The sequence below is a fragment of the Vidua macroura genome, chromosome 21 (genome assembly GCF_024509145.1).
Source record: "Vidua macroura isolate BioBank_ID:100142 chromosome 21, ASM2450914v1, whole genome shotgun sequence".
Classification (NCBI taxonomy): domain Eukaryota; kingdom Metazoa; phylum Chordata; class Aves; order Passeriformes; family Viduidae; genus Vidua; species Vidua macroura.
Genome location: NC_071591.1, coordinates 10,963,980 through 10,984,198, shown reverse-complemented (window position 1 = coordinate 10,984,198; position 20,219 = coordinate 10,963,980). Strand labels below are relative to the sequence as shown.

Sequence of the window (20,219 nt, the reverse complement as noted above, 5' to 3'; positions counted from 1 at the left end):
CTTTCTTCCTCCCAGAATCCCACAGAGCTACAGAGTGCTCCCAAGTGTCCTCCACCAAACCCCAAATCCCTTTATAGTGCCTCAGGAATGACATTACCAAGTCACAGAGGAGCTTGGCCACACTTTGTGCCTCTGCAGAAGGAAAATATTAATTAAGCAAAACATAGTATCCCTGCAAAGTGAACTATGTTCCAGAAGGAAAATATCTCAAATAATTCGGTGTGTTTGGCCAGACGGAAAATCCCTTCCTGACCCAGGAAAGGGATGGAAAGGGCCCAGCGGTTTAATCTGAGCACAAAGCAAGACAGCAGCACCAGGAAGGTGATAATCTGCTTTTCGTGATGTTCCTCCTTCCCAGGGAGCATTGTGTGTCACTAAATGGGAAACAGTGAATGCTATGACTGACCATAGCACACCCAGAAAACCTCTGGGATGGCTAACTGCTCTGGAATCACTGAATGGTTGCACCACGTTAGCTGGGGTGCACATCCAGGTGTGTCCCTGCTGGGGACCTGCCCTCCCTGCTGCCACCCTCCTTTCCTTACCTTTCACTATCCACACAGTGTTTGGCCTGTGGTTTCCCTTTGTCTTTCTGCGGTGCTGGGTCTTCCAGAAAGCTGTGGTCCAGCCTGTCCTCAGGAACAAAGTCCTCCACGCTTTGTACCTTGGCAGGGGCTGCAGGGTTGGAGGAAGGAGTGGCAGCAGCAGGATCTGCATTAGTGACAGGATTTGTAAAACATTGGTGTCACCACAAGCAAGACAGAAATCGGCTTTTTCCAGATCTGTGCTGCCCAGGGTGGCAGTAGCCATGAGGCAGGACCCTGGCTCCATCCACAATGAGGGAAGAGGAAGGTTAAGAACAAGATACAAAACAGCCCAGAGTCTGACATGAAGGCATTCACAGATCATGGTAGCTGTGGTTTAGAATGCACCAGGCTGACCCAGGCTTTTAGACGGACTGAAAACCTCCCTGGCAAGGGTTGGCTCTGCTCTCCAGGGAATGCCATGACTGACTGTACCACAGGTTTTATTACACTTGTGCTATGTGCACTGCTCCTGGGGGATGTCCCTTCACTATTCTCTTACCTTTTCCAGACTGTTCAGTTCACCCTCTCCTATCCTCTTGCTTTTTCCAGTTGTAACTGTCCAAGGCAGAATTGTTCACATTGTGCTTTTAGATGTTTTGTGTAAACAAAAGCTCAAGAGCTACCTCAAATAGAGTGTGACTTTAATACAGTTTATCTGTAGAAACACTTTTACTCTTCTTCAAGGTATCAGGATGTAAACTCATGAAATTAGCATAACTAAGAAGCCTGAAGTGATTAACCTTTCCAGAATTTGCAATACTCAATGTTTTTCCTCTGCTTATGCTGCACTTCACATCTAGACTTTTCTTTTGGATAAAACAAGACTTGTGCCTTTTCTTTCTAGATTTTTGCTCTCCTTAGCACAACTTTCAGATCACTTCTGCATACCAACAGTACCACTAATGCCACAGACTAGCATTGGTGTAAGCTAAACCACAGCCAAAAGAATTACTACTCCAAGACTACAAGAGAAATCCTAAATAGTAGCTCCCAGAAAAACCAAGTATTACTTGGTAACAATGATTTTTTAGCGGCTTTCCAGTGAATTGGTGCCTGGGTACATTCCAGTGGAGGTGCAGGCCCTTGGCAGACCACTGAAACCTTGCAACACTGACACACCAGCTCTTCCTGGCTGCCTTTTGCAACTGCCCCTAAACATTCCGAGATATCAGGGCTGAAAGTCACAAGCCCAAAACAGCTGTCAAGCTAAGAAAGAGTTAAAAAAAGAGAAGAAAAAGAAAAACCCCAAACCCAATCACTGTAACACTGGTAGTAGACTACTTGTCTTTTTTTCTACAGATCAAAATGATAAAAGGTTTTTTTTATCAACAAGGGATTTCTGACATCTGCTCCCCTCTTTGGTTTTTGTTTTGTTTTCTCTGGGTAGGAAGAGTCAAAAACAAACCAAAATGGGTGCATTGTGTCATATCTGGGAAGAGGCACAGGATGCAGAACACTGTGTGTAGATCTAAAACTAGACCATTTCAACATCTGAAATTGCAACCCGTGTCCCCAGCACCTCCTACTTTCTCTCTGTGGGTGTCTCAGGAGCACTGTGAGCCAGTGTGAGAAGCATTTCCAAAGGGTGACTCAAACCATGTCATGATTTTTAGGCAGTGCCAGCTCTGCAGTTCCAGTTAGTTCTGCAAACAAAGTGAATGTGACAGGCAAATTATGGTCCAGATCAGTAAAATTACATGCAACAAACCCTTGATGCCTCTGCCTGGCACTCTGTTTGGCAGGGTCTGGACCGAGGGCTGTGCTGCTCCAGCAAGTACCAGTGCTGAGGTAGCAGCCGAGAACTCCCTGCTCCCAGACCTGCTCTGAAGGAGCAGATTTCCCCAGAGGGGGATCTGCTGTGGAGCCTGGACCTACGTGACCATTTCTGGCTGAATAACCTTTAAACCCAGTGTTCTGCTTCTCTCCGTTATGCACAGGAGCCCCTGCGGATTGCCACATGTGTGCAAGGACGGCACTTCAAATATCTTCTCTAGTAATTTTTTTGCTATTCAAGAGGTATTTTTGCTCCTGGTAAGAATTTGACATTTTACTTATTTTATTAGTGTCTCCTGTGTCTTCAGGATCTCCCTTTTAAGTATGCTACAGCCACCACCCAGCTGGCTGGGCACAGTCCCCATCCAGCACAGAGACAAACCAAAACGTTAATCAGGAGAAAATAGAGAATGACAGCCCAAGTCTTCCTGGACACCTGCTGCACAAGCATGGCGCCTGTGGCCTTCCACACCTGTCTGCTCAGCCTCTTGCAGGGAAAAAATGAAATGAAAACTGGAAGGCCTATGGGTCACAGCCTGCCAGGACACGGCACCAGCACCTACCTGGCTGGGGAGGAGTGGGCTCGGTCGCTGGGGATGTCCCGAAGAGCCGCGCGATGATGCCACGCTTGGGCACAGGGGCTGCGGGAGCTGCGGTGGCTGGGGGGGGCTGCGGGGTCTCGGGGACAGGCACTGGTGAGAAGGATGAGGCGGGGTCAGGAGAGATGATGGCGCTTGTGGTGAGTGGCAGCGGCGGCTGTGGGGTGCTGGGGCTGGAGCTGCCTGTCGATGCGGAGCTCGGAGGTACGATGGGTGACTGGGAGCCAGAGGAGGGGCTCTGCCCGTTCGTTGCTAGTGGTGATGTGTGTCCTTGGCTTCGGGCTTCCATCATTTCCAGGAACCTGTGGGGAAGATAAATTACGAAAATAAGGAATGGGGAATCTCAGAATCCCAGACTGGCTTGGGTTGGGAGGGACCTTAAAGCTCCAGCCTGACCTTGGACACTTCCGGGGATTCAGGGGCAGCCACAGCTTTTCTGGGCACCCTATGCCAGGATCTCCCCACCCCCAGAGAGAAGAATTTCTTCCCATCCAACCCTGCCCTCTGCCAGTTTAAAACTTTGCCCCTTGTCCTGTCACTACCTGACCATATAAAGAGTCCCTCTCCTTCCTTTATATAAGCCCTTTTCATCTGGCTGTGTGCTGAGCTGGGAGAGTATGGGTCTACTTCCAGCTGGGCTTGGGAGGGTATGGATCTGCTTCCAGTGAGACTGTGACTCCCTGGGTCACAATAAATCTGGTTTACCCACGTGAGCTGAACTCACCCCATCTGCATTGAGGTGTGGAGAATCCCAACCTGCTCTGCGCTACAGGATGAAAACTATATTTGCAACACTATTGGAAACTCCCTGAATAGACAGTCTTTAACAGCATGCCAGGGCTTGAAATGCAACCTTAAGTCAGTTGTTGGACATGTCTCTAAAGGAGTAAGTGCTGTAGGAATGGCATGTTTTTACATTCTGCAGAATAAATCACAGTACTCAAGAAAACTGCTGTAATAACCTCTTTATCAGCCAAGAATGGATTTGAGAGGAGAATCCTTGAATATCCAAAGAAAAGAGCTGTCCTGAGGGCTCAGAGAAGACTGACTGCCATTACCCTTCTCGCAGGGTGCAGACCCACATGCAGGCTCTCCCCTGCACACACTCCCCCTCTGTGTGAGAGGCCCTGGAGCCAAGTAGCAGGAGCTCTGGAGCAGGTTGTGGTCCTGGCTGGGCTCCCAACTGGAAGAACATTAAAGCCTGTACCACTATAGAGAGTGAAAAGCTCTTTCCTTTTCCAAAAGAAACCCAAGCCTAACCCAAGCCTCCCTCTGCAGCCCACAGGGTCACCAGCCTGTTTCACACACTGTGTGCAGAGAAATGTGGACAGAGATAATATTTTGCCATGAAATGGTCTGAAAAACAGATCTGTCACATGCTGCACAGCTGAGAGATACAGAGAGGACACCCAAAGTGAAGCATCCTGTGTAATATCCAGCACATCCCAATCTCGCATCTCATTTCATTAAGCTTAATGAATTTGTGCATAGAGGCTCTGGATTCAGCTGGTTCTGCAAGACAGACTTTGGTTGTGCTCCAGGCAATGAGAGTGTGAAGCGAGAGCCTCCTCTCCCACACAAAGCATGACCTTGTCCTTCAGGGACCCGAGCCAGCCAGAACCTTCCCTGGACTGACTGCTGAACAGAACACAAACAGTGGGGGCTAAGAGACTCTAAGCCTTGAGATATGATTTCCTATTTTAAGGCAGTAACCTGATATACTTTTAAGGAACAAAATAATATACTTTGTGACCAGCAGTGTCTGGAGCCCTAGGGAACAATAGCCCCAGGAAGTTTTTGAATTGGAAAACCAGCAGTCCTTCCTAACTAAGTAACTGGCTAAAGTGGAGATCAAGGGCAGCACTAAAAAGCAGAATTAATTAGGCAACATAAACTGACAGGGACAAGATATAAATAGAAATAGATGATCTCAAGTAACAGAAACAGGAAGAAATTCAACAGTACAAACAAAATAGTCATCTACTCAAGGGTGAGGAAAAGTGTTCTTGCTCCCAGTTCTCCACGTGAGAATGGGAAAGACTCGCCTCACTCATTCTGGAAGTCTGGACTAAGGATTGCAATCCCAACCATGCCAGAGCCCGGCTGTCATATGCTGTCCATTGATATCCAAACCTATACCTGCCCTGATGCAGCTCCAGCCATTCCCTGGGTCCTCTCCCTGATCACAGAGAGCAGAGATTGGTGCTGCATCTCTGCTGTCCCTTATAAGGAAGCTGCAGACTGTCAAGGCACCCACCTCAGTGCCATGCTGTGGTGTTCTCACTGATGCTTCCACCAGGACCAGGGTCAAGACTATGTGCCTATTCCAACGAGAACACTGGCTACACCAACATAAGCTCCTGGCAGAGCTGAGCTCAGAGTATGTGATGCAGCATCCAGTCCCCATCCTCCCTCTCCTGGGGCGAGCTGCACGACAACACATTCCACTGAAAATGATGTGTGGATTTGTCATGCACCAGAGAAAAAACATAAAGGAGTTTAACTCCTGCACTGAGCTCTGTGGAGACTGCATCAGGTTGGTTTGGAAGGTGCACAATACATCACACATGCTGCAAGAACACGATAGCTGTGCTCAATACCTCTCCATCACTGCGCTCCCTTCCTGAGGAGGGGGGCTATGGCTCCACATCCTCCAAGCAGGGCACGTACGGCATCTGTGGGGTGGGAAAGAAATCACGAGGCCCTGCAATTCAGCCCTCATCCAACAAAGCTAAGGCTCTTTATCCCCGAACCATCTGAATTGCCATGGCCTGCAAAGCTGTTTGTGAGCTTTGCCTGCATACAATGTGCAACTCCTCGGCTCCACATCACATGTGCTGAGTGCTGAATTCTGCCATTCCTCCTCTCCCAGCTTTGATCCAGACCTTCTGGTGAGCTGAAGACAGGAGAGCTGAACAGCTCTGCTTTGTGGTACTCACTCCTCCTCCTCCCAAGACCCACTCAGTGTTAAAGACTCCTGCCTCCCAACTGTGAGGAGAGATTAATCCCAGATGATCTACACGCACCCCTGTTCCTGTTTATAGCAACAGCAATCCTGGATGGAAGCCTGCAAGCCTGGGCACTGCTGCATCCAGCAGCCAAGGCACTGCTGCCAGCAGTACTTGCTCTCCTGACTGTCTGTGAGAACACCTAAATCATCAACATGATGTGAAACCAGAATGAACAGCCTCTGAGCCTCAAGTTCTGAATCACACCATCGAGGCAACTTATCCAACTCAGGTAGGATAAGATGATTGTACACTGAAGATTTGGGAACAAGGAGACACAAAGAATGTAGAGTCACATCAGTATGCAGAATATGAAGCTCAAAGAATAGCTAAAGCTGGACTCAACAAAGCACAGGAAAATCTTAACAATACCAGAGTATTTGAAGATTTACTGTACGTGGTTCTACCAAAGGTGCCCATTTGGGAAACAACCTGCTTTGTTCTGGGAAAGTAGCCAGCTCCAGAGGGAGGGAAGGCTGCGACTACCACCTGTTTCTCCTCCAGAAACACATGAATTTAAGAGCTGGAGGAAAAAAACCCTGCTACTTAACTGAAGTATAAAGAGTGTCATCCTTCCCTCCAGCGCAACCAGACTGGGGCATAAAACACATGCAAGCTTTGTCTGTACCTGTGCTCCTGTACCTTTGTCACCTCTGGTGTCTGAAGGGCATAAAAACAGGAGATAGCAAGTTCTTTAGTAGGAACATACAAATGGTTATTTGGGGATAGCACAACACAGACTCTTGCTCCAGCACAGCACTGAGGACAGCTGTGACACGTGTGCTTCGTGTCACCTTGACCAACTCCAACTAGACACATGGGCCAAGCCTTGTGCTGTGTCACTGGGGAAATCAGGGTGGTCTGACACTGGTTCTATCTACACAGGCTGCATAAACCAGCTCTGCTGAGCTTTTTTATAGCCAGATCTTCTGTGAGGGAGGTGGGTGGAAAACCAGCACACATTAAATGCTGCCAGCAAGCTCGCAGTATTTTCCAGGATGGAGGTGTCTAAGCATCCTCCACACTTTGAAAATACTACATAATGCATGAATGCTTTCTCTGGCTTTACACACACTCCTCAGAGGCACAAGTGTGGCTGTTTTGGGAACACACCAGGCCAAACCTGCCATGTGTCTGTTTTTTCTCATATTCTACACAATCTGCCCGTTCCTCGTTCTATCCATCAGTCCTTTGGAAAAGGACTCACTCAAAAGCTTACTGTGGAATAAGGAGCTTTGTGCCCGCTCTGGACGTAGCAGACCAGGTCCTACAAGGTGAACTCACACTGGAGCACCTTTATTCCGTTGGGATACAGAGACTGCAAATATACCATGCACATCCAGGTGGGTCATCTGTCCTCACTCACAGGGGCTCCTTATTTACCTTTCAATCCTTCCATTATAGACTAAGTAACAAGTCCAAAATATCCTCAAACTCCTGAATAATTCACTGGTGGTTGGACCTGCTCACAAGAGGAGACTTTTATGCAATTTTGAAGATGAGCACAATCTGTGGGAACAAGAATCCATCAGGGCCTGAGGTTACTGCTGCTCTGTTCCCAGGGCAAACACAAAAAACACAAAAGGATTTGTTAGCCTCACAATTCTTAAAATTGTCAGGGCTCGTGTTCATTTAATATTGAAGACGGGAGCAGACTAAAGCTTTTTGGCTCCTGGTTCTTACATGCTGTGATAAATTGTTCAAGTGTATTTCACGCGGCAAGAAAGGCTCTGGGTTACTTTATTAATTGTGAAAACGAAGATTAATCAGCTGGATTACATCATTTTAACTGGGGTTAGCAAGGGTTAGATTTCCACATGTTTGTTTTGGGCTCATTAAAGGTACTGCCTCAATTCCCCTAGCCCAGGTCCCTGAATGTAGAATCAATGGCCAAGCAGGTTTAATTCCTGCTGTCGTCCTGTTTTCCACCTGACAAAATGGATGCAGCAGGATAACTCCCTGCTCCATAAAATACAGGACATGCTCCATGTCCCCACTTACCAAGCAAGACTGACTGATGACAGGCTTAGAGTCACTTAATTCTCAATGTAGCACCCCCAAAAAACATGACCTAGATAGAGTCCCATTCCAGTTCAAGCTGGCTCCTGACCTGTCTGATGACCACAAGGATTCACAGCAAGGGGAGAGGATAAAAGTAAGGCAAGGGGAAGAGAAAGCAGGAGTGGGTTTACTTTCCCATCTGGTAATTCAGCCTGTAGCTGGTGTAGCTCCTCCTGCCACTTGTGCAGGTGTTACTCAGCACCATGGTCTTCCTGAAATTATGAGCTATGCTTGACGTGGAAAAAAACAACCCAGCAAATAAAACCCCAACTCCCCAGCCAGTGATTCTGCAATGACTAAAGCTGTCTCTTTGGGGAATGTGTCTCCCCAAGGCAGAGTCCTCAGCAAGAGAGCCCAAATGCCTGTCTGCAGTCACTGGTCTGGCACCCACATGGTGAGAGGAGACAGCCTCAAGTTGTGCAACAGGAAGTTTAGGTTGAGTATTGGGGAAAATTTCTTCCCCAAAAGGGCTGCCCAGCCCTGGCACCCTTCTGTGGGGGAACGGGCACACTGAACATACACAAGTTTTCCTTGAAAACAGAAGATAAGCTGGGTATAATTAAAAATGGAGAAATTGAGCAAATTAGGTACAAATTCAGAACATCATAAAAGTCATTACAGTTTGTTTAATAAGAATTCAATAACTCAAAAAGGGCTGAAATGTTCTTTTAGCAGCATTGAAAATGTAAACTCTGAAAGCACATGAACAGTACCATAGCCAGAGGTATGTCAGGCAGTGAGGAGCCTAGACACAGGGAAAGAACTGGAAGCAGATTGTGTCTCCCACAGGCACATCCAGGCAGTGGCTGCCCAGGCTGGCTTACGTAAGGCGGAAGAGGCAGCGTCGTGTGCCACCTTGTGTTGTCTCTGGGATCCACATTTTGGATCAGTGACATTTTGTCCTCAGGTCCCTCCCGCTGCAGCAGGAGGAGGAAGAGTTCTTGTTCTTTTTCAGTTCTCACAGAGCCAAATTTAGCACCGGTCATTGTGACAGAGCAGCTACCAGACGTGCACAGGGGTGAAGGGAATAACCGAGATGTCCTAGTGCTGTCACCTCACTGTGCTCTGTGCCCTGATTTTATGGCGGGAGGGAAGGAATGGCCTCCAAAGAAGTGCTGCAGCAGACACACTATGGCCTGTGGCCTCAAATATCTGCGGTCATCTCCCCTTGCTCTGCAATTTGGGTGACCCACAGCAGAACTCCCAGTGCTGTCTGAAGTGAAGCAACTAACACAAAGGCCTCATGACAGGAGGTATGACAGGTGGGGTCTTGTGACAGGAGGTGTGACAGGTGAGGGTCAGGCTCCTCTACCAAGCAATAAAAAGGAAAAAAACAAAAGAGGCCTCAAGTTGCACTGGAGGAGGTTCAGGTTGGATATTAGGGAAACTTTCTTCACAAAAAGGGCAGCCAGACTTTGGAACAGACTGCCCTGATAGCGGTGGAGCTATCATGCCTGGAGTGTTTGAAAAACATGGATGTGGCCCTTGGGGACATGGTTGGGTGATGGCTTTGGTAGTGCTCAGTTAACAGCTGGACTTGATGATCTTAGAGGGTTTTTCCAATCCTAAGGATTCCACAGTTCTGCGATCTGTCAAGGGTCACCAAGTCACACTGCACCAACACATACACTGTACACAACAGGGTGAGTGGCAGCAGACAATGTACCAGGTGCTCAACTGGACATTCACTGATTCAGCATATTAAACCTGGTGTCTTAGGTTGGAAAATGCAAGATATGGCTGGGGGTGTGTATTCTATTACCATCTGTTAGGGCGGGGCAGTTATCATCGGTTAATTGGGCCACCTGTTAAAACCAGGTGGGGCAGTTTTCTTTATCTCTTCCACAGCCAATCCTCCCTCCAGGAAATCTCTTCTGTTCATGGCCACTGAGTGTCCCTGCATGGCTGAGAAAATTCCATCAGCCCATGGGGAGTTGCTCCGCCCAGGGGAGGAGCCAAGCATTCCTACCTGGATCCAATCTGACCTTGGAACATCACAGCAGCCTTTGCCCACTGCATTCCCAGAGGAGCAGCTTTCTTCTCCACTGCATTCCCGGAGGAAGACCAGGCCCATCTACACCACCACTGGACCTTCAGAGGAAAACTCTACCCTTCTACAGGATCCCTGTTCCAACAGAACCACAGCTGTCACTGCAGGAGGGCTGAGCCACCATGGAATGGGACTGCTGCCACACCCTGACCCACAGGCTGCCAGGGCCTGTTCTGACTCTGTCAGTGTTATTTTGTATTACTGCATTTTTATTTTTATTTCTAATAAAGAACTGTTACTCCTACTCCCATATCTTTGCCTGAGAGCCTCTTTTTGAAATTATTATGATTTCAAAATTATAATAATTCAGAGGGAGGGAGTTTGCATTTTCCGTTTCAAGGGAGGCTCCTGCCTTCCTTAGCAGACACCTGTCTTTTCAAACCAAGACACCTGGTAATCCCAAAATCATGGGCATCTGACAAGCATGGATGCAAGGACCTTCCCAAGCCCTAAGAATGAGCACTGCAGACCTGCCTCACCGCTGCAAGCTCTGATTCCTATCACCCACTGTTGTGTATACATGTACTCTGTTTCCCAGCTCAAACTGTTTACAAAGGTTGAGGCTTTACCTCAACCTGGGTTCTCTGACACATGAACGTGAACATTTCTTTAAATTAGGTCTTTGGCTATAAAACTTGAGCCTGGAGACCTCCTGCAGGGATAAAAACTGAGTGTAAGAAATGCATACCTTTCAACTCTGGGGCTGAAGTAACCCCTCTGCACCTCATCTGTCCCACAGAGGTGCCATTTAAACAAACAGACTCTCTGTTTCTACCTGGGGTGCAGAGAAAAATCTTAAAAACCCTAAAATAGCACTCTTAGTGTGATCAAAGTACTGACACATGACACTCCCTGGTGCTTTTCTTTTGGGATCTGTGCCTCTATCCAGAAAGCATCCAGGGTATTTTAAAGCCCTTTCTCTAAAGAAGTGTTATTTTCTGCAAGTGAAGAACTTTGGCTTCAGTACAGATATGAACATGCAGGAACTGGCCAGCTGCATAAGGATGTCCCTTTATTTGCTAAACCAGAATCCTAGAGAAAAGTCTTGCTTTTAATATTTCAGCAATTCCTCCTTTGTCAAGCTCTAATACTTCTGAGGCCATGTTAAGCTAATCTGCAGCCTGACAGTGCCAACAGCCTCCCAGGATGGCAGTGTGGTCTCACTGGGTGGGATGATCCAGTCTAATACCTGTTGCTGGAACTAGGAGGTCTGACCACCCCTCCACCACTACCACACTGCTGCTGCTGCCTTTAAGATCTAAGATCTCTTCTCAGAGCCAGCCCAACACAGACTAACCCTGAGGTCAATATAGCAAAGACAGATTTCAGAGTCACAGAGTCTCAGATGAGTTTGGGTTGGATGAGACCTTAAAGCTCATCTCATTCCATGCCCCTGCCACAGGCAGGGACACCTTTCACTGGACCAGGTTGCTCCAAGCCCCATCCAACCTGTTTTTCTGCTGGCTTTGTGAGCTAGTGACACATATGGAGACCCAGCACACGCTAAAGCTGCTGGAAGGGCAAGAGGTGACGAAACAGCAAGGTCTTGTGCTGTGAATTTGAAACAGCTCTGCCAACTCCTAATTCTATTAAGTATCCTCCCATTACCAAAGCAGTACAAACAAAAGTATGGAAAACCATCTGACAGCACAGCCCATGCAGCCCAGTCCTTTGAGTAGGGACATCAAGAGAAGTGCTGAAGGCATGAGGCGACTAACTAGTCCCTCAGGAGGAGAATGAGGTGAATGCTCTGGAAACAGCATTGCCTTGTGTGAATTGGGGTATTTCAATGCCCTCCAAGGAAAACATGCTGAACAAGGTTATAGAACTTGAAACTTGGTCTGAAAAATGCTTGTCTAAAAGCCTGTGCATGAATATTTCACAATCATTGATTCCAATTTCCAAACAAAAGCTGCCTGTAAATAATCTTTTTTCAATACATTCTGAAGCTGACTTTTCTGGCTTGCACACCACTGCAATAAAGGCCTTGTGATGGGAATTCACAGAACATGCATTCCTGTTCACTGTGCTACAGGTGTATTGGCTTTGTGGGGCTAAAGCTGGCAAGCACCATTACAAGCAGCCAAGCACACAGCCAGGGTGCAGAACAGACACAGGGCAGAGGAACCAGTCACTATTTCAGTCCAGAAATACACCAAGGAGTCCAGAAGTGCTCAAAGGGAACAAAAGACAGCAGTGTTGTTGCTACTACTTTCTAGTCATAAGACACAAAATACACAGGAGTGCAACAGCCAGGAGAGGAACCAACTTGTGTGCTGAACAGCTGAGAGATGGAAAATATCCCCTTCCAGCACTTTATCTACTTCAGCATGTGCTGGCTCCAGGTGTGCTGCTCAGCCCCACCTGCCCTGCCCTCCCCAGTCACATGCCTGTAGGAACCAGACTCTTTCACACTGATCCCCAGGTGCATGCTTTTCTTCAGGTGATGCCATTCAAAAGCAACATTTTATCCAAACGATCCCTAAATGTTACTCGCTAGACCCTTCAACCTGGCCACATGCCACAGCTAGGGCTGCCCAACATTCATGTGACACCCAAAGCAGTTAGAAAAGACAGCTCAGTGACATACAGTTCGTAGTTCTGGTCTTCAGTCTCTTGCTGCACTGACAGCTCCTCCAGAGTTGCATCAATATCCAGCTGATTTGTCTCCAGCTGCCGTAGCAACGTCTCCCTCTGAGGAAAGGAAAACAAGCTGGGTCTGAGCAGAAGGGGCATTGTAACAGATCTCTGTGCACTGAGATCCTGTGTCACCACTTTACCATAGCACCATGTGCAACAGGATCACAACGTCCTGGCCCTTATCATGGTGTCCATTTAAATACAGAGCACAAAGGGAAAGTGAATAAAAAGTAGATAATCCATAAAGTCTGTGTGTAAGGAGCACCTTGTTCTGTGAGCTGTTCTCAGCCATAAATCAATAATGTGTTATTTCAGACACCACAGCACCAGCTACATTTGGAGAACGGATTCAGCCCCTGCAGAGATCAGTTGTGCAACTCATTCACTCAGGCCTTTTGATTTTCCCTGTGCTAGACCAGCCCCTCTGGGAGCAGGACCCAGCTGAATGCAAAGCCTCCCAATATTTTTTTTTTTTTTTGCTGTTGGGGGAAGATAAGGAAGCACAACTTATCAACTCAATGACATTTCAGAAGTCCTTGCCCCTCTGCTTCCAGCTGCTGTTCCACAGATGGGGGACAGACACCCTAGCCCATTTCCAATAGGCAATAAAGCGAGTTGACTGCACTAATGTAATCCAGGACTGCCTCACTCAGTCATTCCTTTCCAACATTTCCCACAGAACTCAAACTAAAACCTCAGCTGAGGGGAAGGGCTCTCTCTTCTCGACATCCAGATGGCAGCAAGGAGAGATCAATATCCACAGGCACAGCCAGCTCCCTCAATGGCTGCAGCCCTGCAGGGCTGACACAGCATCCACTCCTGCAGAAACATCATTCCGGATCCCCTGGACAAGACTAGAGTTGTCAGTAGTGCAAATCCTGCCCCATAGCCCCATCCCCTCTGCTCAGGCACAGCTGGCTGGCACGCAGCTGGGCACTGGCCCTGCCCATCAGCTCACCTCCTGAATTTTGGAGTCAAAAGCCACATGTTTGGTGCCTGAGGGCATCAATCGTCCCTCTCCCACTGCCTATGCACTGGGTGGCACAGGAGCAGGGCCAGCTTGTGCTGAGCTGGGCTGGTGACTGCCAGCCCTGCACAGTTCCCATTACAGCAGGTCTATGGTGCCACAGGCTGTATCCCTGCCTAGGCAGGAGGACATGCAAGAGAAACCCCAGGCTTCCTCCAAACTGCCAAGGTTTTTGCTTTGATAACTGACTTATCCTCCAAGTACATTTCAGCTTTGCTCTGACAAATATTTTTGAAGGCTAGCATCAATAACCATGGTGAATTCTTAATTCCCTGTCTGACAGCACTTGAACTCAACTGCAGAAAGATCCCATCAGATTAAAAGCCCAAAAGGAAATCTATTACATAATTCCCAGAATAATCTCCACCTGAGAAGACATACATTTGCATGAAGTGATGGTGTTCAGTCCCAACATGCACATGCTGCTGGCATTATGGTTTCATAGATGTGACAACTTTGAAGCTATCAAGCCACTGCACAGGTTTGAAGAGCGATTAACTCATCTGGCTCACACAAATCACACCAAGTGCTGTGTTCCGGGGAACAATCACAGAACAGCCTGAGCCCTCCATGGAGCAACTGATTTATATCAAATTCTACTATGACTGAAATCAGCAAAAAAGTTTAAGTAATTTTTATTTTGTACTGTAAGACCAGGTGACTCATCACAGTTGATAACCCTAATTTACTGGAAGACATAGCCCTTCTTGAAATGTAAGGGCTTCTGTGAACATTTAAGCTAATTTACTGCTTCCAAGGCATATAGAGTCTTCTTGTTTACCTTTGCCCTAGTGTTAAGAGCTTGGAGCAATCCCTTTTTTTTTTTGCTGAGTAATTTTTATTCATCATATTCAAGTGCTCTCTGCAGATGGAAACTTGACTTTAATTAACATGTATGCATGGAATTACAAAGTTATTACTTAATGCCAATTCCTTTATTGTCGTTTACAGACAAGAAAGATTCAGCAAAATATGCTATTCATATTTAAAGTTGCTACCTTAATCAGAAGTACTAATGAGGACTTTAGAATTCAAATTCTAGATTTCAGAATTCAAGAAAATGAAGATCTCAGAAGCAGTAGATATCATCATTTTATATTATTCATGCAGTATAAGCAAAAATGAGACAAAAAAAGGGCAAGTCTGCTGCTTCTTTGTCCCTAATTTCCTAAGACAGGTGAAATACATGCTGAGCAAATTAGCTGAACAAACAGAGACAGAAGGGCTACTGCTCTCGGTGCTTACCTTAGGCTCTTTGATAATGACTTTAATTAGACTTGTCTATTAAACAAGTGGTGTGCCTTGCCTTACACTTCGGCACTGAGACATACACCAGTTTTATTTATTTCAATTTTCACAGATTACAATAAATCAAGAATATATACTTAATAGAGAGTTGCAATCAATTTTGTAGAAATTCATCACTACTAACAAAACTTCCAAATACTTCAAAAAATATATTCTATTTTACCACGCTGGTTATTAAAATATTAAAGAAACAGCTTATTTTTTGCAATGACCCAAAAGAAGGGAATAAATCATGTGCTAGAGACCAGTGCTTCAGCTGAAAGGCACTTGCAAGGGCTTCCTGGGAAAAGGCAATCTCAACTGTCTGCAGAATCCTGTCTCCTTCCAGCAGAGCATCTGGAGGCCTGGGTGACCTGATCTCATTCGTGGGTTTCCAGATATACCTACAGCTAAACTGCATCCTTGGATTTGCCAATCCTGCCCCTGTAAAGGAACCGATAAATAATTGAAGAGCTCAGTCTGACAGAGAGAATGAGCTCTGTACTGGGGGTATGGATTTCAGCCCTTGCTTTTGCCATGGAAGATGCCTGACTGCAAACTGAGCACAGGAATGTGCCACTGAAAACCACACACTGACCCCAACCCTACTGAGGGACAGCCTGGGACCTTGGATACAGCTGGACCACTCTGCCCTGGAAAGCTGTGGAGGGCAGGCTGAGAGGCACAGAAACATCTGAGGCTGACTAAATCCTATGTGCATTTTATACCAGGCAGCATCCCTCTCCGTTAATCCTGCTCTGCTCAAAGGAGAAAAAAAAAAGGCTCCTTTCTGGAGCCTGGTACTGGCAAGGATCTCGGAAGGGTTAAGAAGAACCTTCAGGAATTAAGTCTAGATGTGATTTTCCTACAAATTTCAGCTCACGCTGCACTGGATGTTGAACAGGGCCAGCCCCAGTCCCTGTGCACTCCAACACAAGACACTGCCCATAAACCTGTGGCACAAGTGCAAGGGGCACTGGAGAAACCAAGGCAGCCCATCTTAGGTGAAGTTTGACATCAAGTAAAGCCCCAAAAACTGGGTGGAGGCAACCAAAAGCCTCCAAATGGGCAGTGTCATAAACCCAAATATTTCACCAGCAACATGCTGACCGATTTCAGTCTTCTCCACTGAGCAGCAGGTTGGATTTACAGCTCAGATTTCTACAACCTCCCCCTCAAAAAATTGTTTGACTTGTTTCACTGAGGTTTTATACATTCAATTATCTTACCCTGGTTCTTTCTGTTCTGCAGCCTGAGGACTTGGTAACATCCACTAATATATCTCAGCTCCTTCTAAACCGGCATTTCACTGGGGATTATTTATATAAAAATACACACATAGACTTCAATTATTGGTGAAAGATAGTAACGATCAACTGCCTGGGTTTTTCCCATCAAATAGAAAACAGTGACACAACATCATGTGTGCCCTCAAAAAGCATAAGCTACTCATTCCAAAGGACCCCCGTAGGATCACCCCAAAAGGTTATCTTCTAAAGGTCCACAGATGAGAATCCCACCCTTCACAGCCTTTGCCCTTCCCTCTGCCCTCCCAAGAATCCTCAGATACGAAGGAAATATGAGATTGGAGCCATGTGAACAGGATGCAAGCACATGGATCTCATATCTAACGCCCTTTACCATTAGGGGAAAGATCTTCAGCAGAGGTTCCTAACTACTCAGATAATGGCCAAATCTCTTCTCATCTGAGTTTTAACTGAACAGAATTGAAATTCAAAGTTTAACAGATATGTGTATTTTGCATTTTTGACTTGGTAATTGCACCACTGGATGCTGTTTTCATGCCAGTGAAAATGGAGCCTTTCTCCAGAGGTCAGCATTGGGAACTCAGCACAGCTGACCTCTTGCAACAAGAGACATGTTTAAATCAGTCACAGGCACCAATGTTCTCACATAATTTTGTTATACCAACTCTAATGAAAAGAAGAATCTACTCAGGATCCTTTAACAGCAAATGAAACCCCAGATACCGAATTCCTGCCTTAGAAAGGAAGCAAATCCAATCTGTCCCACACACTGAGCACATCAGGATAACTAACATCCCTGCCTTACCTGCAGCTGCAAGAAGGGGATGTTGAAGAACTTGTGCAAGTACTTGAGGCCAAAGCTGTTCTTCATGGAAGACTCAGCATAGCGGAAATAGGAGGAGCCGGGAGGCCTGTGCCAAGCAGAGAGAACACTGTACCCAGCACAACTTGCAGACCCTGTACAGGACTGAGTTACAGGCCATGAGCCACCCCACAAGCCAGCCCCCACCCTCAAATGTAGCCCAGTGCATCATTCTGCTTGGACTCATTATTTTGTGTACAGCCAAAATTCACACTGAAGGGTGGCAGAAGGTGGCTGTTGGTGTGTGACAGTGTCATGTGCCTGCCAGGCTAAGAAATACTCTGTCAGGATACTGGGATGTTGGTTTCCTAAACTGGGGATTTACAAGTTGTTCATTTCATAGTGAAGGTTTTTGTTTTAAAAACCACAATCGGACTGACAAAAATAATATACAGAAATTATTTTGTAAAGAAATTATTTCATCATGGATAAAGTCTTAAAACTGACACCATTTCTTTGTGCCTGACACAGGCATAAACAAATAAGAGATGAGGAAAATGAAAAAATACCTTTAAAACATAAAACTACATAAAAAAGGTACCATCTACTGAATCTTGACCAACAAATACTATTTTATACCACGTAACAGAGCACCTTAGATCTCTGCTTAAGGGAAATGCTTGTCTGGCTGGTGAGGGACATGTGACTTGGCTGTGGCCCGCAAGTGCTGCGTGGGGGATGCTCAGAGGCAGAGCAAGGACACAGCTGCACTGGCTGGCTCTCGTGTAGCTCAATCACTTGGAGCAAAGAACATAGCTGTGCTACGGGGAGAAGATTCTCTCACAGGAGAAGGACTACCCAGAAAGAAGATGACTTGTTGGGAACAGCACTTCTGAAAGGCACATGCTGCCAGGCACTCCCTGTTTCCAGGAGCATGGCAAACAGTCTGCTCCAGATCAAAGGGCCCATGGTGTCAGCAGATGCTGCTTGTGAGACACGGGGAGCTCTGGGAGCCCAAGGCAGGCACACAGGACAGAGGGCACGTGTGATATGAACGTGAAACACGGCAGTGACACGGTTACTGACAGGTGATGGCAGGGAGCAGCTGAGGCCTGCTATCCTGCCCGCTGCCCACTCACCTGTTCAGGTTGTCAATGAGGTCCCGCACGTCGCCGGGCAGGATGACCCGGTGCTCCCCCATGTCCCGGTAATTCCCAAGCACACACACTGGAACGTGGGTCGGCACTTTAGGAAGCTCCCTCAGAATATAGTTAAATGTCCTTCATCAGAGGGGAGAGAGAGAGCAGATGAGTGGGAACATCCTTCTGTCAGCAGTTTCATGCACAAATCACAAAGAAAAAAAAAAAAAAAACTTTTTGGGAATTTTTTCCCCAAAATCCTTCCAAGTCTGTGGCTTCTTTACCCCATCAGAGAAATACATTAACCCTCAATATGTTTGCATGATTCTTTATTCAAAACCAACTTCAAAAGCTCAATAATCCACTTTCACCAGAACCCTCACATCTCCTACAGCAATCTCAGTCCTGCAAAACTGCGGGGTCAGCAGAAGGAAAGGATTCCCTCCCTTCAGCTGTCCACAAGCTCACTGACCCACACCAAACCTGAACAACACCAGCCTAAATATAAAGCAGGAGCTCTAACCTCCTCCTCTTTCCACTCTGGATTCCTTATCTCCCTCACTCTCCTCAGATGTGCAAAACCAACAGTTCATTACTTCTGTAGATTAATGCAGCCCGGGGCCTCTAAATAATCCTTACAAATACCAGTTTCTTGGGAATTTCTCACTAGCATCCTCCTTTCCCTTGTGTTCTGGGGAGCAGGGGTTTGCAACATGCACTTTGCTTTGCACCTGTGACAGCACTAATTGTCAAGCCTCAGCCAGCAGCATATCAGCAATTGCAGCACACAACCCACTGGGACACTGCTTGTTTGGAACAAGCCCAGGAGAGGAGTGTATTAAAAGCCATGACATAAGATAAAGCTTTTATTTTAAAGGATACAAGCTTGCTCCAACTCATTAGGCTGGTTATCAGCTTCCAAATGCAACTGGGAATCTGGAAATCTGGAAGTCATTTGTTGTGCCTGAACAAGGGAGAATCACATGGTGCCAGTAAGGGTCTCTTACCACTGCTTGGTGATGTCAAACATCATAACTACACCATTGCAGTTCTTATAGACATCCAGGAACTCTGCATCCAGAGCCATTTCCGATTCTGCCTGAGGAAATAAAGGCAAAGAAGCAGTAAATAGCTAGATTCAACTTCAGGCTGATACAGAACACAATGGATACAGTACTGACTGTGTAAACTTTCTAAAGTGACAACCACTGTAAGGAGTACCCATGGATTTCACACCACTATCACTGAAATAAGATACTTGGTGGTTCCCTGCTTCCATTTACCATAGGAACAGGATGTGAAGCACCTGACGGTCTCTGACAGCACATGCTAAAACCTGTCCTTTCCCCTGTGCTCCCAAATCCTGTGTTGGCAAGAGGACTCCATACAAACCACAGAGTGGAGGACAGAGGACACAGCTCCCATTCCATCTTTTTCCTGACTCAGATATTGGCTCTACTCTTAATGCTGCTGGTGTCCAAAAGCAGGAGGCAGTTTCTCCTATGGAGGGCTGACAGGATTTGTACCCAATTGGTTTTTCATCATTTGGACTCTGCATGCTGCTAAGTCCACACAGTACTGGTCCCAGCTTGGTCTCCATGGTCCCACCTCAGTCTCCATGGCTCCTACTGGAATTTGGTGCCCCTGGAACAATTCTCACTCCTTTCCCAGGAGTGGAAAATGCACCCATGTTTGCAAAGGAAAAAGCAGCTGTGGTAACTGTTCTCATAAAAGTTTTTCCCATGGGAGAATATTTTGAGGAAAATTCTCCTCATCTGAGCCTGAGCAGATGGGTACCAGTGAGAGTGCAACAGCCCAGCTCCGAGGAGTGGCCAGAGCAGGGCATCATCACTTCTTCAGGCCCCACAAGAAGGCCCTGACAAAAGGAATTTCTGCCTCGGTCCACAGGAAGACAGGTACAAAGCTGCTGAGCAAACACCTGGGGCACAGTCATTCCCAGTGACAGAATGGAAAACAG

The 20,219-nt window shown here is 46.7% G+C and overlaps 1 protein-coding gene across 3 annotated transcripts in view; it reads right to left on the bottom strand.

The window, feature by feature from the left end:
* RABL6 (RAB, member RAS oncogene family like 6) overlaps nucleotides 1-20,219 on the bottom strand; it is a 54,300-nt gene that overhangs the window by 14,624 nt on the left and 19,457 nt on the right. For all 3 annotated transcript variants that reach the window (XM_053996416.1, XM_053996417.1, XM_053996419.1), the window contains exons 5-10: nucleotides 19,249-19,340; nucleotides 18,242-18,382; nucleotides 17,106-17,211; nucleotides 12,669-12,772; nucleotides 2,924-3,261; nucleotides 546-711 (exon numbers count right to left, since the gene is read on the bottom strand). In XM_053996416.1, coding sequence (XP_053852391.1) covers nucleotides 546-711; nucleotides 2,924-3,261; nucleotides 12,669-12,772; nucleotides 17,106-17,211; nucleotides 18,242-18,382; nucleotides 19,249-19,340 — 947 coding nt within the window. The remainder of the gene's footprint in view (nucleotides 1-545; nucleotides 712-2,923; nucleotides 3,262-12,668; nucleotides 12,773-17,105; nucleotides 17,212-18,241; nucleotides 18,383-19,248; nucleotides 19,341-20,219) is intronic.